This window comes from Musca vetustissima, unplaced genomic scaffold, assembly GCF_032173495.1.
Source record: "Musca vetustissima isolate MV318-11 ecotype Yass unplaced genomic scaffold, APGP_CSIRO_Mvet_v1 utg2708, whole genome shotgun sequence".
Taxonomy (NCBI): domain Eukaryota; kingdom Metazoa; phylum Arthropoda; class Insecta; order Diptera; family Muscidae; genus Musca; species Musca vetustissima.
In genome coordinates this window covers 55,278-80,737 of record NW_026877220.1, presented here as the reverse complement: position 1 = coordinate 80,737, position 25,460 = coordinate 55,278, and the positions used below count along the sequence as shown (strand labels likewise).

The window sequence follows — 25,460 nt, the reverse complement described above, 5'->3', positions numbered from 1 at the left end:
GAAGGATTGTGATGGCCAACATATGCTACTATGATCTAAGTAAGCAGTTTAGAAACAAGGCCACCTCCCGCCAGTCCAAACTCAAACTCTACAAGACGCTGATACTACCCGAGCTGTTATATGGATCTGAAGCATGGGTACTTACGCAAGCAGATGAGGCAGTTCTTGGAGTGTTTGAGAGAAAAATTCTCTGAAAGATCAATGGGGCCGATCTGCGTTGACGGTGAACATCGGCGTCGAATGAACAATGGCTTGTACTATCTATAGACGCATTGAAGCGATTACGTTGGCTAGGTCAAGTTGTGCGAATGAATGAGAATGCCCAGGCATATAAAAGCGAACCAGCTGATGGTTCACGTAGAAGGGGAAGGCCAAGTCCATTGTTTTTACAATTTAAATATTCCGCATTCTACATTGACTCTTCTGTTGTGTGTTTGTGTTTGTTTCCTCCAAATTTAATGACTTTGTTTTTATAAATTAACCACGAGAACAAAATTTAAATTGTGTTTATTTACACATTAGCTACCGAATTTGATGAAGATAAATATGTCGGAGTGTGTCTGAGTGTGCGGAAAATGTTTACACAATTCAAATGAAATTTATTCCGAACAACAACGAAATTAATAGCAATCTACTAATTTGATTGATATGTATGTTTGTTTGCATAATTCAGAGGGAGAGGTAATTTTTTGAGAAGGGTGTGGATGCTCAGGGTAAATACTTTCAATTTCAATTCGGAAATGGACAAGTGTGGATATTAATTTGAAAATTACGGAGGAAAATATTTATAATTCTTTGACATTGATGTATAAAAAAGACGTAGTTTCAAGGTGTGGACCCTGAAAAAAATATTTTTAAAAAATCCACGCCCTGTGTGGACCCTGAAAAAAATATTTTTAAAAAATCCACGTCCTGTGTGGACCCTGAAAAAAATATTTTTAAAAAATCCACGCCTTGTGTGGACCCTGAAAAAATATTTTTAAAAAATCCACGCCTTGTGTGGACCCTGAAAAAATATTTTTAAAAAATCCACGCCTTGTGTGGACCCTGAAAAAAATATTTTTAAAAAATCCACGCCTTGTGTGGACCCTGAAAAAACTATTTTTAAAAAATCCACGCCTTGTGTGGACCCCGAAAAAAATATTTTTTATAAAAATCCACGCCTTGTGTGGACCCTGAAGAAAAATTTTAAAAAATCCATGCTTTGTATGGACCCTGAAGAAAAATTTTAAAAAATCCATGCCTTGTGTGGACCCTGAAAAATTATTTTTTCAAATTCCACGGCTTGTGTGGACCCTGAAAAAAAATATTTTTAATAAATCCACGCCTTGTGTGGTCTTCTTGTGTGGATTATTTTTAAAAAATCATTGTGTGGATTTATTGCATTCTCTCTTTTGTTAAGGCTTTCATTTTCTCTTCTTTTATTTCATTATTTATTGCATTCTCTTTTTCTTTCATTTTCTTTTAATTAATTCTCTTCGTTCCTCTTCCCTTTCCAGGCCTATGAAAAACGTTTTCCCAAATGTCCACAAATGCCCATTGTGCTGGACTGTGAAATTACCAAAGACGAGATATTGGAAAATGGCGCCCAACGTAAAACCAGTCGTCGCTGCAAACTAGCCGTCGATGCTCCCTACATTTTTAAGAAACTAATCGGTGTCGAACATGTCTATTTTATACAACACAATTACCTCGATTTAGCCAATCGGACCCTCAACATTGAAGCAGTGAATGAAAGTTTTTCCTCACGCATCGAAATCTTCGAACGTTGCCGTTACTATGCCCATCCCGACAATCCCGATTGGACATGTTTTGATCAGACAGCAACATTGGATATTAAAAATTTCTTCGGTTTCGAACATTCCATGGAGAAGATGGGTATGAAACAGTATACCCAGACCACCCTGAAGGGTAAAGAGATTATTGAATATTTTATCAATGAATTGAAAGAGGAGGGTATAACGGAAGTGCCACGTTGGCAACCGCCCGCCGATGCGGAAATATCACCAAACTTGCATGTGGTCGGAGATGATAGTGAAGAATCGGATACGGTGTACGAAGTGAATGGTGGTGAGAAACGACCCTCAACGCATGACATTCTCTTGGATGGTGACTTTATTGCCAAACATTTGGGCCAGTTGACACCCATGCAGGAATCGAAGTTATTGGAGCTGCGCAAACTTTTAGACAGCCAAGAGGATGTGGAAAAAATGCCAGATTATCAGACAATTTTGAGATTTCTCCGAGCCCGGGATTGGCATGTTAGCCAGGCCTTGACCATGCTTAAGGATTCCCTTAAGTGGCGCAAGGAGCAGGACATCGATAGCCTGCTAACGGAATATAAAACACCCACAGTCGTGTCAGATCATTTCCCTGGGGGTTGGCATCATCATGATAAGGACGGCAGGCCGATTTATATTTTACGCTTGGGCCACATGGATGTAAAGGGGCTATTGAAATCCATTGGCACGGAGGGTTTCCTGAAATTGGTAAGGAAAACTGAATTTATTTTCTATTCCTCAACTAACCTCGCTTTTTTATTTCCTCCTAGGCCTTACACATTTGCGAGGAGGGCATTAAAAAGATCTTGGAATCAGCAGAAAATCTTGGTAAACCCGTCTTGGATTGGTGCCTCCTTGTGGACTTGGAGGGTTTGTCTATGCGTCATCTGTGGCGTCCCGGTGTCAAGGCCTTGCTGAATATCATCGAAAATGTTGAGCGCAATTATCCCGAAACAATGGGTCGGGTTTTGGTGGTAAGGGCCCCAAGAGTATTCCCGATTGCCTGGACCATTGTGTCGGCATTTATAGGTAAGAAATAAAAAAATATTTTTAAAAGATCTGATCCATACCGGGTGTTGGAAATACGCAAATGGTCAATGTGACAAGAATCCAATCTGGACAGCTGAAAACGATTTTAGAATGGGAGTCTGATGACGAGAAGGCTTTGGCAAACATTACGTTGAGTCTTAAGACGTCTCAACTAAATTACGTAAAAAATGTAAGACCTCCAAAGAAGCGTGGGAAAAATTGAGAGATGTTTATAAGCCCAAAAGACCCTTACAGAAGGTGACTCTGTACAAAAAGCTGGCCAACCTGCATTTTTCGGAATATAAGAGCATGACCGATTACTTGTACGATTTCACCGAAATAACTGAGAAGCTGATTGACGTTGGAATCGAAATTCAAGAGGAGCTGCTAGTTATTATACTGCTTTCAAGTTTGGGAAAAGAATACTTCGAAAACTTCGTCGTCGTCGCAATTGAAAAAAGAGACAAGTTACCCGATTTGTCCGCTTTAAAGGTAAAACTTTTGGAGGAGTACGAGCGAAGAAATCAAGTTAAAAGTGATGAATCTACAGCAGGACAACAGGCGTTCGGGGCGATGGCAAGCAAAACAAGAGGAGACAGTAATAAAAAGCCGAAGTACAGAAAAGAAAATGATGAGGGATGATAGATACGATCAACGGCTCTGATTGACCTTAACATAGCAAAGTCCAGGCCTATCTTGGTACCTCTTTCATCTCAATTGTGGACACTGACCTCCCCGTGGTGAACCAATAATAGATGACGGTATAAAGTGTATACCACCTAGCCAAGATGAAGTCAGAATAGCAATCAATCGGCTGAGGAATATAATAAAGCAGCAGGTGCCGATGGGTTACAAACCGAAGACTGGTGGCCAGATGCTGGTAAGGAGCATGCACCAGCTGATTACTACAATTTGGCTAGAAGAATGCATGCCCAATGATTGGAACCTCAGCATCCTGTGTCCTGTGCACAAAAAAGGAGACAAGACGATATGTACCAACTATAGAGGAATAAGTCTCCTTCCCTTCGCATATAAAGTGTCCTGCGTGCTGTGGTGTGAATAATTGAACACAATGGTCAATGACATTTTTGAACCATACCAATGCGGCTTCAGACCTGGCAAATCCACCATAGACCAGATTTTCACTCTGCGCCAAATCCTGAAAAAAAAATACCAACGAAAAACACATCGACACATTCCACCTATTCGTCGACTATAAAGCCGCATTCGACAGCCCTATCCGTTCAGAGGTGTATAAAGACATGTCTGCGTTTGGCATTCCTGCAAAATTAATTCGGCTATGCAGGATAACTTTAACAGGCACAAGATCAGCAGTTGAAGTCGGAAAGGACCTCTCGGAGCCCTTTAATACCGAACGAGGATTCAGACAAGGTGATAGCTTGTCGTGTGACCTTTTTAACATCCTGCTGGAAAAGGTCTTACGAGAGGCAAAAGTGAACAGAAATGGCATTCTGTACAGCAAACAACACATGTTACTAGCCTACGCCGATGGCATCGACATAATGGGTCGAACATTGAGAGCGGTAACTGACACCTTTGAACAAATTCAGAAGGAGTCTGCCAAAGTGGGGGTCTGGCAGTAAACGGCGAGAAGGCCAGATGATGGTATCAACGCGCAAGACGTCCAGTAGAATCGGACTAACTGTGGAACTTGAGAACTACAGCTTCGAGGTAGTCAAAGATTTTATATACCTTAGTACCGCCATAAACAAAACGAATGACATAAGTTTTGAAATTCGGAGAAGGATAGTGATGGCCAACCGATGCTACTATGGTCTGAGAAAGGGTTAAAGAAAAACTCTACCCCTCGCTAATGGGATCGCTTATATATCTTGCAATAACATCGCGTCCAGATATACATCATTCCGTTTCCAAGTTATCTTAAAGGAATGCAGATCCTCATGTAGAGCATTTGAAAGCGTCAAAACAGATTTTAAGATATTTGGAAGAAAGGTAAGATGTTAAATTGAAATTTGGAACTGGTAATGGAAAGCTTTTAGGATATGCAGATGCAGATTGGGGAGGCTGTGCTATGGATCTGAAACAGAATATATGTAGTTTGTCATTAATCGTCTGGTTCTGCTTCCTCTACCTCCAAATTCAAGAATGCTGCAACTTCAACAGTTTGCATCCAAAGTAATTTCGGCGATAGATGAGTCGGCTTAGCTGGGCAGTTGAAGAGGTGCAACGTGTCGTGTGGTCCTAATCCACATGCTGGACATGTCTTAGATATCGAGCCGTCAATTCTTGTCCAATATGAATTGAGGCGGTTGCACCATCCTGATCTTATTTGAGCTAAGACTACTCTTGTTTGCCTTTGCAGCTGCTTCTCCTCTGCTGCGATGGATGGGGGTGGTCTCCAATTATGGTATTCACGCGATATTGCTCTACTGCCTGAGCGCCTGCGTCCGTACTCAACTCCGGGTTCATCCAGTACTCAACTCCGAGTTCATCCAGCTGCTTAAGCATTACCATGGAAATTCCGTCCGGGCCCAACGCTTTGGATGACTTAGCGTTATTAATGACATCTGCAACGTCCTCTCTCTGAAGCGGTGATTGGTAAACTCTCTGAAGCCATGCCAATCAGCTTTCCAATTGTTCAGGAAAGTGCTGCTTTCAGAGGTTATTAAGTCTGGTGGTCTGTTGACGGAGACGATGATCGGAAGGGAAGAATGACGAGTTGCCAGGTCACGTACAAGTCTGTACTGGACAGAATGGTGTAATAAGAATGCAAGTCCCCCACCTCCGCTTCTGGTACGGTCCTTCCGCACAACGTTGTAACCAACGCAACGCTGCAAGCTACAGTTCTCGGTTAGCTTGGTTTCCTGGATCGCACCGACCATTATTCTCCTTCGACTCATAAATTCTACAATTTCGCTGATTTTGTTGCGAAGACCATCGCAGTTGAACTGCAAAAACGATGCATTTTCTAGGCGCGGAACAGCAATATGTGGTGTTAACTGCTGCGCATTTTGCTGTTGAGGAGACTGCGGGGGTGTCTCGTACTCCGACGATGACGATTCAGGTGATGAATCGGACGACGACTGCTGAGACACACTGGGGGACGTGCTAGTGGAGCATGAACTTCTTTCGCAGTACTCCTGGATCCTGTTCAGTCCAGAGCAACCTCGAAAATGCACCCATTCTCCACATTCATTGCATCTCACCGAGATTGATCTATGGTGGATGCGGTTTCTGCACACACTGCAGAACCAAGGTATTGGGTTTATTTCAATCCCGGCACGGACCAGTAGGGTTCGGAGCAGTCATTCTGGGATAAAATGCCGCTCCAAGACAATAATGACGTACACGTTGTTGAGGTGGCAGTTTCTTGTCGGAGTCCATCTCCGCGTCAATCCGGTACATAGAACCAGCCGCCGTGGGATTTGTGATTTATCTTGGTGGATCCGTAATATCGTGGGAATCAAAGAAGCAAAAAAAGACTGCATTGAGCAGTACTGAAGCCTGAATTTCTACTTAAGATAAACTCCTGGTGTTTTAACTTCTCTGGACAAAAGACGACAACTCTATGGGATATTTCTTTCCATCATTTGAGACCTCCAAAAATTAATTTGAAAAAAATCCCCGCTTTGTTAAGGCCTCCAAAAAATTTTTTTTTTTTTAAATCCGATTGTAAATGAAATATTTTAATACCCTTTCCTTTTCTTCCAGACGAAAACACCCGCTCAAAATTCTTATTCTATGGCATTAGTGATGATGAACACACCAAGGAAAGTCTGGAGCAATATATCGATGCTGAAATTGTACCCGATTTCTTGGGTGGTCCTTGTAAGGTAAGCTGATAAATTATTAGTTTGATTTATAACCTGTAAATATTTTTTAAATATTTGTTGTGTAATACATTAATATTCGAATTTTTTTCCCTCCTTCTCCTTGAAATTGGAAAAAACCCAAAGCCATCAGTGGCTGCATTATCGTATGTGGATCAAATAACTCCTTACTATTTTAATCATTGCTATTTAGCTAGTTGCGATTGTGTAAGGGGCTAACATTTTTTTAATAATTCAAAACACATTCACATATCGTATTGTCCTGCCAATGAACCCGTGTATCAAAATCTTCCATGTCTCCACTTTGTCAATTAATGTGTATCGATATCGATTAGTGTTTGTGTAAAAGTTCATAAATTGTCTTCTAGATCGTCTCAAGGAATATCAAAACCTTTCATGTTCGTCGTCATATTGTCTGTTGTTAGAATAAGCTAATCCAACTGCCACCAGCCACCTCCTTTTCTCTTCTCAATATTCCTAACTAATAATTTTTCCTTTCATTTTTTTCTTCTCCTCCTCCCAAACAGACCCTCATCCATGAAGGTAGTTTAGTGCCGAAAAATCTCTACAAAATGAATTCACTTGAGGAGGCTGATGATGCCCTGCTGGATAGTCCTCATCACAATGACTCCAAAACGTTAGCTGCTGCCGCTGGTAGTGGTGCAGGCGGCTTGGCCCAACAGAATCATCATCATAATGTCTATAAGACTGTGGAGCTGCGTACCGGTTACTCGCATGAGGTCATAATACGCAACTCAGATCCAAAAAGTGTTTTGACATGGGATTTCGATGTACTGCGCAGTGATTTGCATTTTACACTGTTCCGGGTAACCAAGGATTTGCCGGAGAAACATGGTAAGGGGGCGGGATAAATCATTTTTTATATGATTTTTTTAAATACATTTTGTTGCAGATTTGGCAGTCTCCTTTTTCGATATGAGTGATTTTACCGAGGGTGTTAACTATTTCAAGGAGGAACCCACTCTGGTGTGTCACAACAAGGAGAGTGTGCAGGTGAGAAAAGGAGAATTTTTATATATTTTTTTCGGGGTCTTATACAAGGTGTGGATTTTTTAAATACATTTTTTCGTGGTTTTCGAGGTCTTATACAAGGCGTGGATTTTTTAAACAATTTTTTTCGTAGTTTTCGGGGTCTTATACAAGGCGTGGATTTTTTAAACAATTTTTTTTCGTGGTTTTCGGGGTCTTATACAAGTCGTGGATTTTTTAAATAATTTTTTTCGTGGTTTTCGGGGTCTTATACAAGGCGTGGATTTTAAAAAAAAATTTTTTTCGTGGTTTTCGGGATCTTATAAAAGCGTGGATTTTTTAAATAATTTTTTTCGTGGTTTTCGGGATCTTATACAAGGCGTGGATTTTTTAAATAATTTTTTTCGTGGTTTTCGGGATCTTATGCAAGGCGTGGATTTTTAAAATAATTTTTTTTCGTGGTTTTCGGTCTTATACAAGGCGTGGATTTTTTAAATAATTTTTTTTCGTGGTTTTCGGGGTCTTATACAAGGCGTGGATTTTTTAAATAATTTTTTTCGTGGTTTTCGGGGTCTTATACAAGGCGTGGATTTTTTAAATAATTTTTTTCGTGGTTTTCGCGGTCTTATACAAGGCGTGGATTTTTTTAAATAATTTTTTTCGTGGTTTTTGGGGGTCTTATACAAGGCGTGGATTTTTTAAATAATTTTTTTCGTGGTTTTCGGGGTCTTATACAAGGCGTGGATTTTTTAAATAATTTTTTTCGTGGTTTTCGGGGTCTTATACAAGGCGTGGATTTTTTAAATTTTCAAGGCCTACATTTCGGGGTCTTATACAAGGCGTGGATTTTTTAAATAATTTTTTTCGTGGTTTTCGGGGTCTTATACAAGGCGTGGATTTTTTAAATAATTTTTTTCGTGGTTTTCGGGGTCTTATACAAGGCGTGGATTTTTTAAATAATTTTTTTCGTGGTTTTCGGGGTCTTATACAAGGCGTGGATTTTTTAAAGATTTTTTTTTCGGGGTCGTCTTATACAAGGCGTGGATTTTTTAAAGATTTTTTTTTCGGGGTCGTCTTATACAAGGCGTGGATTTTTTAATTAAATTTTTTTCGGGGTCGTCTTATACAAGGTGTGGATTTTTTAATTAAATTTTTTTCGAGGTCTTATACAAGGCGTGGATTTTTTAAAGAATTTTTTTTCGGGGTCGTCTTATACAAGGCGTGGATTTTTTAAAGATTTTTTTTTTCGGGGTCGTCTTATACAAGGCGTTTATTTTTTTCGGGGTCTACATAAGGGTTACGGAGTTTTTAAATTATTTTTTTCGGGGTCTACATAAGGGTTACGGAGTTTTTAAATTATTTTTTTCGGGGTCTACATAAGGCCTACGAATTTTTTAATGCCATTTCTAATCCCATTGTTTCTTCTTTTTCTCTTCCAGGGTTCCCATGTCATGAATCACAAGGACAATTATGTGATGCATTGGTTTAGCCCCTCGTGTAGCAGCGAGGGTCCTACCCAGCTCAATTACTTTTACGAGGTGTTAAGTTCGGCCAATTACAAGGGCTCTATGACAAGTTTACAATCGGCTTTCTCGTCAAATTCAGCATCCAGTTCATGTCAAAGTCGATGATATGAGGCTAACCCTAAAAATGCCCAAAATGGGGACAATGGAAACGATGAAAAAGAAGAAGAAGACGCTCCACAACATCTCACCACGGGGACTTTAATGGAAAAAAGTCTGGATTAGAATGAAATCAGAAATTTTAACGAAATAATTTTATGCGAGAAAAAAACACAAACAACAAAAAAAGTTTTTTTTTTAAATATTATATACAATGTTGAAAATAATTTTTAAGTTAATTTTTATGAAATATTGAAAATGAAAAACAAAAATATGTTATTGAAAAAATATATTCAAAAAACAATTAACAATAGAATGAGGTTATAATGAATCTCTCTATGGGGTCTGATAACAATTGAAAATAAATTAAATTTAAAAAAATGTCCAGACCATGAACTTCATTATAACCATATTTGAATTTATATATAATTATATATTATTTATATAATATATTATATTTCATATGTATTATAATAAAATACATAATTGTTATTTATAAATTTTAGAACAATTTTATTTTTTATTAGAAATATATTTTACTTTTAGAGATTCCATATTTTCCCTACTATTATTATTTTATTTTTAAGTTATTTTACAGTTTTAGTATCGCAATTGTTCACATAATTCCTAAAAAATATCTAAAAATATATTCATTACTTCTAGAAAAAATCAGTACATTTCAATTATTATTTTAAAAATCTTCTATAGACCCCGAAAAAAAAAATTATTTAAAAATTGCACGTCTTATGTAGAGCCCCGACAAAAAAATATTATTTTAAAAATCCGCGCCTTATGTAGGCCTTGGAAAAAATTATTTTAAAAATCCGCGCCTTATGTAGGCCTTGGAAAAAATTATTTTAAAATTCCGCGCCTTATGTAGGCCTTGGAAAAATTATTTTAAAAATCCACGCCTTCTAAAAATCCTGAAGAAATTACCTTAAAGTATTCAACCAGCCTGAAGGTTGTTGTTGTTGTTGTTATGCAACAGAATACATGTAGAGTGTCATTCATTGACTGGTTCTGCTTCCTCTATCTCCAACTTTAAAAATCCACAAGTTGCGTCCAAAGTGAATTCGGCGATAGATGTCGTTCACATGCAGGAGATGTGTTAGGTACCGTCAATATAAATTGAGGCGGTTGCACCATCCTAATCTTAGTTGAGCTAAAACTACTCGTGTTTGGCTTGGCACTGGCTTCTCTCTGCTGCGATGGATGGGGATTGTCTCCAATTATGGTATTCACGCGATATTGCTCTACTGCCTGAGCGACTGCGTCCGTGTGAATACCATTCAGACATGCTTGATAGGCTTCATGATCTAGGGGTTTACGCTTCGTCTACCCATGAAGAGGGTCCACAGGTGTCATATGGAGACACCCTGTTGCAGTTGTAAAGGTAGCATTCTGGCAGGTCTGGATATTTTTCCACCGCGTATCAATAACATTCGCGAACCACACTGGCCCCACATGCCCCACTTACCGGCCTATTGCTTTATAAGAGGTCAAGAAGGTTTTTTTGTCAGCGCCCCAAGTGCTGCCGGCTAGCGACTTGAGGACCTTGTTCCTTCTTCTCAGCTTATCGCATAAAGCAGTGGCTTGCGCAGACGACTTGAAAAGGCTGTCGAACGTTACTCTCAGTATCTTGGGGTAGTTGGTGATTAGAATCAGTTCTCCATCGGCCATTATGTTCAGTGGGGCTGTTGTTTTTTGTGACGGATATTTTCATATTCCTCAGATTGAAGAAATTAACAAGATCGGCTCTCACATATATCATCAATAATGGAACCCGACGCCATGATCATACAATCATCGCAAACATTACGATCTCTATGCCGTCTGGGTAACAAATCTTCCTAACAAAAATTATTAATATCGGTCGACTTTTTAGGGTAGTCCCCATATAAGGGTACCCCTTAAATTTCGATATTTGAAAAATTTTTAGCACGTTTTTCAAGCAAATTGGCTGTAATTTGGTATAATGCGTTCTCATTGAGTAACAAATCTTCCTACCAAAAATTATTAATATCGGTCCACGTTTTGGTATAGCTCGTATATATAATGATACCTCCTAAATTTCATTTTTTTTGGCGAGCTTGGACATAATTTTTAACCAAATCAACTCTAATTTTATATTTTGGGTTCTCATCATGTAGTAAATCATCCCACCAAAAATTGTTAATATCGGAACACTTTTTGGAATTTGTCCCATATAAACGTACCTCCGAATTTCGATATTTTGGAGAATTTGTCCAAATATTTCAACTGAATGGGCTGTAATTCGGTATGCTGGGTTCTCGTTGGGTAGCAAATCTCCACACCAAAAATAATCAAAATCTGTCCACTTTTTGGTATAGCTCCCATATAAGTGTACCTCCAATTATTCGATATTTTGGGGAGCTTGGACACATTTTTCAACAAAATTTGCTGAGATTTGATATTTTGGGTTCTCATTGAATAGAGAACTTCCCTACCAAATTTTATCGCTATCGGTCAACGTTTTGGTACAGCTCCCATATAACATTACCGACGGATTATCGGTATTTTGAAGGTTTTAACGGCGTTTTTCCAACGAAATGGAAATACTTTGACATTCCGAGTTCTTGGAGGTTATGAAATATGTTTGCAGATAATTGTTGATATAGGTTCATGTTTTCACGTAGCTCCCATATAGGTGAGCCGTCTACAATTAGGTACTTGAGGGTCATAACTATAATTTTTCAATCGAAGTGGCTGTAAATTGGTGTTCCGGGTCCGTTTTAAGGATGGTTGGAGGTTCTACACAAGGCGTGGAATTTTTAAAAATAGTATTTGGAAGCCGTAGCCATGTTTGGAAGTCGTAACCAAGGCGTGGATTTTTTAAAAATATTTTTTGGAGGTCATAACCAAGGTGTAGATTTTTTAAAATTAATTTTTGGGGGTTCTACACAAGGCGTGGATTTTTTAAAATTAATTTTTGGGGGTTCTGCACAAGACGTCGATTTTTTAAAATTAATTTTTGGAGGTCTTAACCAAGGCGTGGATTTTTTTAAATTAATTTTTGGAGGTCTTAATCAAGGCGTGGATTTTTTTAAATTAATTTTTGGAGGTCTTAACCAAGGCGTGGATTTTTTAAAATTAATTTTTGGAGGTCTTAACCAAGGCGTGGATTTTTTAAATTAATTTTTGGAGGTCTTAACCAAGGCATGGATTTTTTTTAAATTAATATTTGGAGGTCTTAACCAAGGCGTGGATTTTTTAAAATTAATTTTTGGAGGTCTTAACCAAGGCGTGGATTTTTTAAAATTAATTTTTGGAGGTCTTAACCAAGGCGTGGATTTTTTAAATTAATTTTTGGAGGTCTTAACCAAGGCATGGATTTTTTTTAAATTAATATTTGGAGGTCTTAACCAAGGCGTGGATTTTTTAAAATTAATTTTTGGAAGTCTTAACCAAGGCGTGGATTTTTTAAAATTAATTTTTGGAGGTCTTAACCAAGGCGTGGATTTTTTTTAAATTAATTTTTGGAGGTCTTAACCAAGGCGTGGATTTTTTTTAAATTAATTTTTGGAGGTCTTAACCAAGGCGTGGATTTTTTTTAAATTAATTTTTGGAGGTCTTAACCAAGGCGTGGATTTTTTTTAAATTAATTTTTGGAGGTCTTAACCAAGGCGTGGATTTTTTTAAAGTAATTTTTGGAGGTCTTAACCAAGGCGTGGATTTTGTAAAATTAATTTTTGGACACCTTAACCAAGGCGTGGATTTTTTAAAATTAATTTTTGGACACCTTAACCAAGGCGTGGATTTTGTAAAATTAATTTTTGGAGGTCTTAACCAAGGCGTGGATTTTTTAAAATTAATTTTTGGAGGTCTTAACCAAGGCGTGGATTTTTTTTAAATTAATTTTTGGAAATAATTTTAATTTTGATTTTATAATTATTTTTTGTGTTTCATTTACATATATACATAGTATTTCAACAATATATATATAAATATATTTATAAGGTTGTAGACAAAAACATGATAGCCATTTTAAAGACACCATAAAGGATTATAGTTTTAAGGTCATTTATAAATAAATTATGAAAAAAATAAAAAAAAATCAAACGCTTTTAAAAAATATACAAAATCGAATAACGCCCACATATATATAATATATAAATAATTATAATATATAATAAATTATAATATAAAAAAATACTTATAATATATAAATTAAGATACTATTTTTTCGCTTGCAAATTTTATAATTTTTTTAAAGCTTTTTATATTGAACGATGAAAAAAATTAAATCAACGGAATGCAATAGTAGTTAAAAAATAATCGAAATAATATAAAATTGTATAAAATATATGATACAAAAAATATACAAAATTAATTTTTTTCTGTTAAAACGTTGCTAAAAATTTCACAACTAGTTTCAAAAAAAAAAAAAAAAAAAATCAAATACTACAATTAGTTGAAAATCTATAAATATGTCGTTTTTTATAAAAAGAATCCTAATGCATGATCCAACATGATATTTAAAATTTCGAACTTATATAATTTCATCTATAATATATCATCTTTAAAATAAACTTATATAAAAAACACATAGCTACGTATTTCCATACCAATTACACATACAAATTACGATACTGTAGCGAAATGAGGAGTTTGAACCCTCCTCCCTTTTAGGAAGAAGAACAAGAACCACAAGAAGAAAACCCTACCTGTTTACGAAAATTTTTAATTAAATGTTTCATGTTATTTAAGTGTATAAGAATAAAAAATATATAAATAAAATATACAAAAAAAAATTATTTTATTTAATAAAAGTGGGAGTGGATTTTTTAAACATATTTTTTGGAGGTCATAGCCAAGGCGTGGATTTTTTAAACCTAGTTTTTGGAGGTCATAGCCAGAGCGTGGATTTTTTAAACCTAGTTTTTGGAGGTCATAGCCAAGGCGTGGATTTTTTAAACATATTTTTTGGAGGTCATAGCCAAGGCGTGGATTTTTTAAACATATTTTTTGGAGGTCATAGCCAAGGCGTGGATTTTTTAAACCTAGTTTTTGGAGGTCATAGCCAAGGCGTGGATTTTTTAAACATATTTTTTGGAGGTCATAGCCATGGCGTGGATTTTTTAAACATATTTTTTGGAGGTCATGGCCTAGACGTGGATTTTTTAAACATATTTTTTGGAGGTCATAGCCATGGCGTGGATTTTTTAAACATATTTTTTGGAGGTCATGGCCTAGGCGTGGATTTTTTAAACATATTTTTTGGAGGTCATAGCCAAGGCGTGGATTTTTTAAACATATTTTTTGGAGGTCATAGCCAAGGCGTGGATTTTTTAAACATATTTTTTGGAGGTCATAGCCAAGGCGTGGATTTTTTAAACATATTTTTTGGAGGTCATAGCCAAGGCGTGGATTTTTTAAACATATTTTTTGGAGGTCATAGCCAAGGCGTGGATTTTTTAAACATATTTTTTGGAGGTCATAGCCAAGGCGTGGATTTTTTAAACATATTTTTTGGAGGTCATAGCCAAGGCGTGGATTTTTTTAAACATATTTTTTGGAGGTCATAGCCAAGGCGTGGATTTTTTAAACATATTTTTTGGAGGTCATAGCCAAGGCGTGGATTTTTTAAACATATTTTTTGGAGGTCATAGCCAATTTGTATACCTAATCGGAATTTCGAAGTTGTTGATCTCATTCTTCAACCGAATTGGTTGTAATTTTTGGGGAGCTTGGGCACGTTTTTCAATCAAATTGGTTGTAAATTGGTATTTTGGGTTCTCATTCGGCTACAAAATGCCCCCACCCCCCAGAAATTAGCGTTATTGGTTCATAGTTTTGGGGTAGGCCCCATATAGGAGTACCTAATAAATTTCGGTATTTTGAGAAGTTTGTGATCTTTTTTTCAACCGAATTGTTTGATAATTGGTATTTTGGGTTCTTCTCTAAATTGGTATTTTGGGTATTATGGATTCTCATTGCATAGAGAACGTACCTACCAAAAATTATCACTATCGGACCACGTTCTGGCATAGCCCCTATTTAAGGTTTCCTCCCGAATTTCGATATTTTGCCAAGTTTGTGCTCTTTTTTCAATCGAATTGTCTGTAATTTGGTATTTTGGGTTGTCATTAGGTTAAAAATCGCCCTATCAAAAATTATTAATATAGGTCCACTTTTTAAGATAGGTTCCATATAAGGGTACCTCCCAAATTTCGGTATTTTGAGTACATTTTTCTAGGAAATTGACTGCAATTTGGTAGTTTGGGTTCTCATTGGGTGACAAATCTTCCTACCAAAAATTATCAAGATTTGTTTACTTTTTAGCGTAGGCCCCATATAAGGGTACCTCCCGATTTTCGGTATTTAGCGGAGCTTGGGCACGTTTCTCAACCGAATTGGCTGAAATTGTGAATTATGGGTTCTCATTGGGTGACAAATCTTCCCACCAAATATTATTAATATTGGTTCAATTTTTAGGATAGCTCCCATATAAGGGTACCTCCAAAATTTCGATATATTGAGTATTTTGGGTACATTTTTCAAGCGAATTGACTGCAATTCCGTATTTTGGATTCTCATTGGGTGACAAATCTTCCTACCAAAAATTATCAAGATTTGTTTACTTTTTAGCGTAGGCCCCATATAAGGGTACCTCCCGATTTTCGGTATTTAGCGGAGCTTGGGCACGTTTCTCAACCGAATTGGCTGAAATTGTGAATTATGGGTTCTCATTGGGTGACAAATCTTCCCACCAAATATTATTAATATTGGTTCAATTTTTAGGATAGCTCCCATATAAGGGTACCTCCAAAATTTCGATATATTGAGTATTTTGGGTACATTTTTCAAGCGAATTGACTGCAATTCCGTATTTTGGATTCTCATTGGGTGACAAATCTTCCTACCAAAAATTATCAAGATTTGTTTACTTTTTAGCGTAGGCCCCATATAAGGGTACCTCCCGATTTTCGGTATTTAGCGGAGCTTGGGCACGTTTCTCAACCGAATTGGCTGAAATTGTGAATTATGGGTTCTCATTGGGTGACAAATCTTCCCACCAAAACCAATTAAGATTGGTTTACTTATTAGGGTAGGCCCCATATGAGGGTACCTCCCGATTTTGGGGTGCTTGGGAATGTTTCTCAACCGAATTGGCTGAAATTGTAAATTATAGGTTCTCATGGCGTATCGAATCTTCCCACCAAAAAATATCAGAATTGATCCAGATTTTAGGATAGCTCCCATGTAAGGGTACCTCCCAAAATTCGATATTTTGACGAATTTGGGCTCTTTTTTCAATCGAATTGTCTGTTATTTGGTATTTTGGGTTCTCATTGGGTGACAAATCTTCCCACCAAAAATTATTAATATTGGTCCACTTTTTAGGATAGCTCCCACATAAGGATACCTCCGAAATTTCAGTGTATTGAGGATTTTTGGTGCATTTTTCAAGCGAATTAGCTGCAATTTGATATTAGGGGTTCTCATTGGATAGAGAACCTCCCTACCAAAAATGATCAATATTGCTTTACTTTTAAGGCTGGCTCCCATATAACGTTACCTTCCGATTTTCGGAATTTTTGTGAGTTTGGGTATATTTTTCAACCGAGTTGTCTGTAATTTAGTATTCTGGGTTCTCATTGGGTAGAGAACCTTCCTACCAAAAATAATGAATATCGGTCCATGTTTTGATATAGTTCCCATATAAGGTTCTTTCCGATTTTCGATTTTTTTAAGGTTTTTAGACGCATTTCCCGCCTGAAGTGGCAGTAATTTGGCATTATGAGTTATTGGAGGTTAAGAAACATTTTTGTCGATCAATTTCGATATGGGTCCAAACATATATTTAAAAAATCCGAATATTATTTTGAAATCTCCAAAATTATAAAAATATTTATTTTTTTTTAATTCCACCATCTCAATCCGCAACAATTTCTTCCACACTATCTTCACCCTGATCGACACCACAATGCAGCTCCCCACCACGTTGATAGGCCCATGCCATACGATCGGTGGTAAAATAAATACCCAAATTACCCCGGCGATGTATGGCAATAAGTCCTGCGGTTACTTGAAAGCGTTCCAGCATTTCATCCAAAATCTTTTTGGTGGCATCTTGGACCCTCATATTACAATATTTTATTAAACCTAAAATCCGCGATGCCACATTGTAACGCATAATAATTTCACCCGAACCCGTTGCCGATATACAACCGGCCATGTTATCGGCATAGGTACCCGCGCCCAATATCGGCGAATCTCCAATACGGCCAGACATTTTGCCGGTCAGACCACCTGTTGAGGTGGCAGCGGCCACATTACCATACGAATCAATGGCCACGGCACCCACAGTGCCGGGTGAAGCGTAATATGACTTCCTACCCAACTTGGGTTTCTCATACCGCCAACTGGGGCCCATTGGGTTATCATTATTACAACTATCCTTGAATTCTGTGAAAGATATTTTCGCCTTTTTCGTTACCAATGAACCAGGGGGTAATATTTGAAACCCCGCTTTTCGGGCATACACCATAGCCCCTTCACCCGCCATATAGGTGTGAGGTGTATTCTCCATGACACTACGGGCCAATGCAATGGGATGTAGGATATCCCGTATTGTCGATACACAGCCAGCATTCAGCGTAGCACCGTCCATAATTCCTGCATCCATTTCGATGGTACCCTCAGAGGTCAGAACACTGCCACGGCCACAATTAAATTGTGGATCACTTTCCATAGCCTCGACAGCTTGCTGGACGGCATCAACCACACTTTGGGTCTTCATCAGCGTTGCATAACCCAACCGGGCAGCCTGTTTTATGCCATCTTTTCTACAGCTCATCTCATTATCGGTTACATCGCCAGCACCACCATGCAGCAATACGGTGGGTACAATATTGTGGGGCTGCTGAAAGGAAAGGGGAAAATTAGAGTTCGCTTTTGTTTTACCTATAACGAAATTGTTCCGCCCACAAATTTCTCAACCTCTAAGAACCCATAATGCCAAATTATAGACACTTCGGTGGGAAAGTTAGGCGAAAATCATTCAAAATATCGAAAATCGGGAGGTAACGTTATATGGGGACTATACCAAAATATGGACCGATATTGATCATTTTTAGTAGGAAGGTTCTATATCCTATGAGAACCCCTTATATCAAATTACAGCCATTTCGCTTGAAAATTGTACCAAAAATCCTCAATATATCGAAATTTTGTAGGAACCCTTATATGGGAACTACCATAAAAACTGGACCAATATAGATCATTTTTGGTAGGAAGATTTGTCACCCAATGAGAATTCAAAATTCCAAATTGCAGTCAAATCGGTTGAAAACTTGCTGGAAATCTGTAAAATAGCGAAAATCGGAAGGTAACCTTAAATGCGGGCTATACCAAAACGTAGATCGATAATGATAATTTTTGGTATGGAGGTTCTCTATCCAATGAGAACCCATAATGCCAAAGTGCAGCCAATTCGCTACCAAAATGTACCCAAAATGTTCAAAATACCGAATTTTGGGAGGTACCCTTTAATGGGAGCTACCCTTGAAAGTGGACCGATTTTGCTAATTTTTGGTAGGAAAATTTGTAACCCAATGAGAACCAAAAATACCAAATTGAAGACAAATCGATTGAAAAACGTCCTGATAATCTCCAAAATAACGAAAATCGGAAGGTAACCTTAAATGGGGGCTATACCAGAACGTGGACCGATTGTGATATTTTTTGGTAGGGAGGTTCTCTATCCTATGAGAACCCATAATATCAAATTGCAGCCAGGTCGCTGGAAAAATTTACCCAAACTCCTAAAATTACCGAAATTTGGGAGGAACCATTTAATGGGAACTACCCATAAATGTGGACCAATATTGCTATTTTTTAGTAGGAAGATTTGTCACCCAATAAGAATTCAAACTACCAAACTGCAGTCAATTCTGTGGAAAAAACATGCCGAAAATCCTCAATATACCAAAATTTTAGAGGTACCCCTATATGGGATCTACCCTTAAAAGTGGACCAATAATAATCATTTTTGGTGGGATGATTAACTACCCCATGAGAACCCAAAATACAAAATTACAACCAATTCCGTTGAAGAATGTGATCAACTTCCATATTCCGATTAGGGCATACAAGTTCTTACCTCCATTTGGACCGAAAAAAAATATTTTTTAATTTCAACCTTCAGTAGGTCCTCGAAAAATATTCTTTTAAAAAAATGCTCGCCTCTTATTGTATCAGAAAAATTAAAACCGTAATTAGCTCCGACCACCTTTGTCGGTTAACCGTAACTGTTTATTGTTGGTTCGATATGAGGTTAATCGAATTCATTCGAATTGAAAAAATATTCAAATCAATACCCCTATTCTGCAGCTACTAATTATTGTTGTTATTGTGTTTACTGAATTATTGTTTAGAGGTCTGAACATAGGCGTGGGTTTTTATTTAAATTTTTTAGAAGGCTTCAGGATTTTAAAATATCCACACCTTGGTTAAAACCGAAGCTGCTTATAACATGTTCAGACATTTTTCAACCGCATAAGGTATATTATTGGGTACCTAACCTCATGATAAATTATTGGATACCTCTATGAACCCTAAAATAAGTTATACGAATCATAACGAAATGGCTTATAACAGTTCCGACCTCTTTCCACCACATAAGGAGGGAATAGTAGGCCTTTTGGATCTCTACTGACCAACTCATATGTTATTCGGACCTCTACTCAGCTTCTTGGAACTTCTACTAAGCTCATGATACTTTATTAGGACCACTATGAGCTATACGAATCCTAACGAAGTTGCTAATAACAGTTCGGACCTCTTTCAACCTCATAAAGAGGTCATAACAATATGTTTGGACCTCTTCTGGCCACCTCATATGCTATTCGGACATTATTAGGACCTCTATGAACCTCTGAATAAATTATACGAATCTTAACGAAGATGCTTATATGTTTTGACCTCTTTTAACCTTATAAGGAGTTCATAGTAACCTCTTTGGACCTCTACTGATCACATCATATGCTATTCTTATCTCTACTGAGCTTCATGGAACTTCTACTAAGCCCTTGATACTTTATTAGGACCACTATGAGCTATACGAATCCTAACGAAGCTTCTTATAACAGTTCGGACCTCTTTCAACCTCATAAGGAGCTCATAACAATATGTTTGGACCTCTTCTGACCACCCCATATGCTATTCGGACATCTACAGAGCTCCATGATACCTCTACTTACCCCATGATACATTATTAGGACCTCTTTGAACCTCTACATAAGTTTTACTAATCTTAACGAAGCTGCTTATAATATGATTGGAACTCTTTTAACCTCATAAGGAGTTCATAGTAACCTCTTTTCAACACATCATAAGGAGGAACTTCTCATGATACATTATTAGGACCTCTTGAGCTCTATGATACTCTATCTGTTACTTATAACACATCATATGCTATTAACAATATGTTTGACCTCTACTGAGCTTGATACCTCTATTTACCTCATGATACATTATTAGGACCTCTATGAACCTCTAGATAAGTTATACGAATCTTAACGCAGCTGCTTATAACATGTTCGGAAAATTTTTAACCACATAATGAGCTCATATTAACATGTTTAGACCTCTACTGACCAGCTCATATGTTGCTCGGACCTCTACTGAGCTCCATGGTACCTCTACTAACTTAATGATACATTATTAGGACATCTATGAACCTCTACATAAGTTATATGAATCTTAACGAAGCTGCTTTAAAATGTTGGGAAATTTTTCAACCTCATAAGGAGCGAATAGTAGGTTTTTTTGGAGCTCTACTAACCATCTCATATGCTATTCGGACATCTACTGAGCTTCATGGAACTTCTACTAAGCTCATGATACTTTATTAGGACCTCTTTGAACCTCTACATAAGTTATACGAATCATAACGAAACTGCTTATAACAGTTCGGACCTCTTTAAACCTCATATCGAGCTCATAGTAACCTGTTTGAAACTCTACTGACCAGCTCATATGCTGCTCGGACCTCTACTGAGCTCCATGGTACCTCTACTAAGCTCATGATACTTTATTATATGAATCATAACGAAAGTGTTTATAACAGTTCTGACCTCTTTCAACCACATAATGTGCGAATAGTAGGCTTTTTTGGAGCTCTACTAACCATCTCATATGCTATTCGGACCTCTAAGTTCATGATATATTATTCGGACCTCTTTGAACCTCTACATAAGTTATACGAATCTTAACGAAGCTGGTTATAACATGTTCGGAAATTTTTAACCTCATAATGAGCTCATAGTAAATTGTTGGGCCCCCTACTGACCAGCTCATATGTTGCTCGGACCTATACTGAGCTCCATGGTACCTCTACTAACTTCATGATACATTATTAGGACCTCTATGAACCTCTACATAATCTATACGAATCATAACGAAACTGCTAATAACAGTTCGGACCTCTTTCAACCTCATATCGAGCTCACAGTAACCTTTTTGGAACTCTACTGACCAGTTCATATGTTGCTCGGACCTGTACTAAGCTCCATGGTACCTCTACTAACTTCATGATACATTATTAGGACCTCTATGAACCTCTACATGGAACTTCTACTTCATGGAACTTCTACTAAGCTCATGATACTTTATTAGGACCTCTTTGAACCTCTACATAAGTTATATGAATCATAACGAAACTGCTTATAACAGTTCGGACCTCTTTAAACTTCATATCGAGCTCATAGTAACCTGTTTGAAACTCTACTGACCAGCTCATATGTTGCTCGGACCTCTACTGAACTCCATGGTACCTCTACTAAGCTCATGATACTTTATTATATGAATCATAACGAAACTGCTTATAACAGTTCTGACCTCTTTCAACCACATAATGTGCGAATAGTAGGCTTTTTTGGAGCTCTACTAACCATCTCATATGCTATTCGGACCTCAAAGTTCATGATATATTATTCGGACCTCTTTGAACCTCTACATAAGTTATACGAATCTTAACGAAGCTGCTTATAACATGTTCGGAAATTTTTCAACCTCATAATGAGCTCATAGTAACCTGTTTGGACCTCTACTGACCAGCTCATATGTTGCTCGGACCTCTACTGAGCTCCATGGTACCTCTACTAACTTCATGATACTTTATTAGGACCTCTATGAACCTCTACATAAGCTATACGAATCATAACGAAACTGCTTATAACATTTTTGGACCTCTTTCAACCTCATATTGAGCTCATAGTAACCTGTTTGGACCTCTACTGACCAGCTCATATGTTGCTCGGACCTCTACTGAGCTCCATGGTACCTCTAGTAAGCTCATGCTACTTTATTAGGACCTTTTTGAACCTCTACATAAGTTATATGAATCATAACGAGACTGCTAATAACAGTTCGGACCTCTTTCAACCTCATATCGAGCTCACATTAACCTGTTTGGACCTCTATTGACCAGCTCATATGTTCCTCGAACCTCTACTGAGCTCCATGGTACCTCTACTAACTTAATGATACATTATTAGGACCTCTATGAACCTCTACATAACCTATATGAATCATAACGAAACTGCTAATAACAGTTCGGACCACTTTCAACCTCATATCGAGCTCATAGTAACCTGTTTGAAACTCTACTGACCACCTAATATGCTTTACGGACCTCTACTGAGCTCCATGGTAACTCTACTTACCTCATGATACATTTTTAGGACCTCTATGAACCTCTACATAATCTATACGAATCATAACGAAACTGCTAATAACAGTTCGGACCTCTTTCAACCTCACATCGAGCTCATAGTAACCTGTTTAAACCTCTACTGACCACCTAATATGCTATACGGACCTCTACTGAGCTCCATAGTACCTCTACTAACCTTTTAAAAAAATTCACGCCATGGTTAAGGTGGCGAAAAATTAATTTTAAAAATTTCCCAATTTTTTGTGCCCCCCCCCCCCCATAAAATAATTAATTCACATTTCCCATCCCTGTTACCCACAAGAGTATCTGTCAACTACGAGAGTATCTGTATCTCACTCTCATGAACAAAACAACGACGAATGAACGTAACAAAACAAAAGTTGAAATAAATAAAAAAATTAGCAGTAGTTGTAGTTGGGAGAGTACGACGAAGAAGCTCCACACAAAAAGGGTCAATGGCAATATGAATAAAAAATTTAAAAAAAATTTCTTTGAACGCTCAAGAAATTATGGCCTAACCGAATCAGTTGTGGCCCAACACCAGTTGGAAACGGCGGCATTAGAAATCAACCGTTCAGAGCGGGTAGTAGCGGATAGTAGATAGTTGTTGTTTATGTCGGAAAACATCTTGTTGTTGTAATCGTCGTATGGCATTTAAGTTTCGTTTGTCCAGTCGTCGTGGTAATCAAAACAAAAAAATCCAAAATCGAAGTGTTCGATTTTATTATCTCGGTTAGCGATTAAAGGGAGTTACTTCTATCGCCAGATTATTGAAGATAAGATTTTAAAGAAACCTCTACTCGTTTCGTGTTTTATTATCTGATTTGCAAAATTTAATATTCGAGACCAAACCTCCAAGTCGGAACATAGTTAAATTTTTTTGGACAGTTACTATTAAACCGTCGAAGTGGTCGGTGAATTTTTCGTTTTGGTGAAAAGTGAAATAGAAGCAGTATCGGAATTATGGCGCAAATTGCTGAAATTGGCATGTAAGTATGGAACCAGACATACACACATACGGACAAACATATGTTTTTATGAAAAAAAAACCGAGATGTTTATATTTTAATTGGTTCGTACAGTGAGTGAGGGTCTCAGGTGGCTCTCTTTCTCTCTTTGCCTTTCATTCATTCAAATGATTCTACAATGGAATTGAGGTTATAATCAATTGGTCAAATTGTTTGTAACTGCAGCACAATGGGATCAAAGTTCAATTTTGTGAAAAATATCGTATGGAGGTCTTAACCAAGGCTTGGATTTTTTAAAGTTCATTTTTGGAGGTCTTAACCAAGGCGTGGATTTTTTAAAGTTCATTTTCATTTTGGTTCACAATTTTCATTAAATCGGACAATCTGAATCGATTTTTCGCAAACTTAGCAAACATCATTCTAGTCTCAATTAAGTGCGATGTGCCGAATTTCGTGCAAATCGTAAGATATTTGGGACTTCGGAGCACCATTTACCTTAAATCGGAAAAAATATATGTGGGAGCTATATCTAAATCTGAACCGATTCTCACGAAACTTAGCACACCTCATTCTACACTCAATTCAGTACGCTGTGCCAAATTTCGTGCAAATCGAAAGATATTTAGGAACTTCGGTGCACCATTTGCCTTAAATCGGAGGAAAATATATACATGGGCTATATCTAAATCTGAACCGATTTTCACGAAACTTAACACACATCATTCTAGACTCAATTCAGTACGCTGTGCCAAATTTCGTGCAAATTGAAAGATATTTAGGGACTTCGGTGCACCATTTACCTTAAATCGGACGAAAATATATATCGGAGCTATATCTAAATCTAATCCGATTTTTACGAAACTTAGCACACATCATTCTAGACTCAACTCAGTACGCTGTGCCAAATTTCGTACAAATCGAAATATATTTAGAGACTTCGGTGCACCATTTACCCTAAATCGGAGGAAAATTTTGTGGGAGCTATATCTAAATTTGACCCGATTTTCAGGAAACTTAGCACACATCATTCTAGGCTCAATTCAGTATGCTGTGCCAAATTTCGTGCAATTCGAAAGATATATAGGGACTTTGGTGCTCCATTTACCTTAAATCGGACGAGAATATATATGGTAGCTATATCTAAATCTGAACCGATTTTCACGAAACTTAACACACATTATTCTAGGCTCAATTCCGTATGCTGTGCCAAATTTCGTGCAAGTCGAAAGATACTTAGGGACTTCGGTGCACCATTTACCTTATATCGGACGAAAATATATATGGTAGCTATATCTAAATCTGAACCGATTTTCAGGAAACTTAATACACATTATTCTAGACTCAATTCAGCATGCTGTGCCACATTTCGTGCGATCGAAAGATATATAGGGGCTTTGGTGCACCATTTACCTTATATCGGAAGAAAATATATATGGGAGCTATATTTAAATTTGACCCGATTTTTAGGAAACTTAGCACACATCTTTCTAGGCTTAATTCAGCACTCTATGCCAAATTTCGTGCAAATCGAAGGATATATAGGGACTTTGGTGCAC

The 25,460-nt window shown here is 37.4% G+C and overlaps 2 protein-coding genes across 3 annotated transcripts in view; one reads left to right on the top strand and one right to left on the bottom strand.

Annotated features, from left to right (window-relative positions):
* LOC133321810 (protein real-time) overlaps positions 1 to 9,261 on the top strand; it is a 47,302-nt gene extending 38,041 nt beyond the window's left edge. Inside the window, exons 2-8 of one of the 2 annotated variants that reach the window (XM_061530884.1) lie at positions 1,500 to 2,489; positions 2,552 to 2,810; positions 6,504 to 6,625; positions 6,749 to 6,829; positions 7,150 to 7,477; positions 7,536 to 7,636; positions 9,052 to 9,261. In XM_061530884.1, the coding sequence (XP_061386868.1) occupies positions 1,500 to 2,489; positions 2,552 to 2,810; positions 6,504 to 6,625; positions 6,749 to 6,829; positions 7,150 to 7,477; positions 7,536 to 7,636; positions 9,052 to 9,243 (2,073 nt within the window). In that variant the 3' untranslated portion in view covers positions 9,244 to 9,261. The remainder of the gene's footprint in view (positions 1 to 1,499; positions 2,490 to 2,551; positions 2,811 to 6,503; positions 6,626 to 6,748; positions 6,830 to 7,149; positions 7,478 to 7,535; positions 7,637 to 9,051) is intronic. The other variant, XM_061530885.1, reaches the window with a different exon arrangement.
* A 7,870-nt stretch (positions 9,262 to 17,131) lies between these two features.
* LOC133321806 (probable isoaspartyl peptidase/L-asparaginase GA20639) lies at positions 17,132 to 22,937 on the bottom strand. The gene is made up of 2 exons (XM_061530880.1): positions 22,926 to 22,937; positions 17,132 to 18,121 (listed from the first exon to the last, which is right to left on the bottom strand). Exons 1-2 carry the CDS (start codon positions 22,935 to 22,937, stop codon positions 17,132 to 17,134), a joined length of 1,002 nt encoding a protein of 333 aa, XP_061386864.1.
* Between the last annotated feature and the right edge of the window lie 2,523 nt (positions 22,938 to 25,460).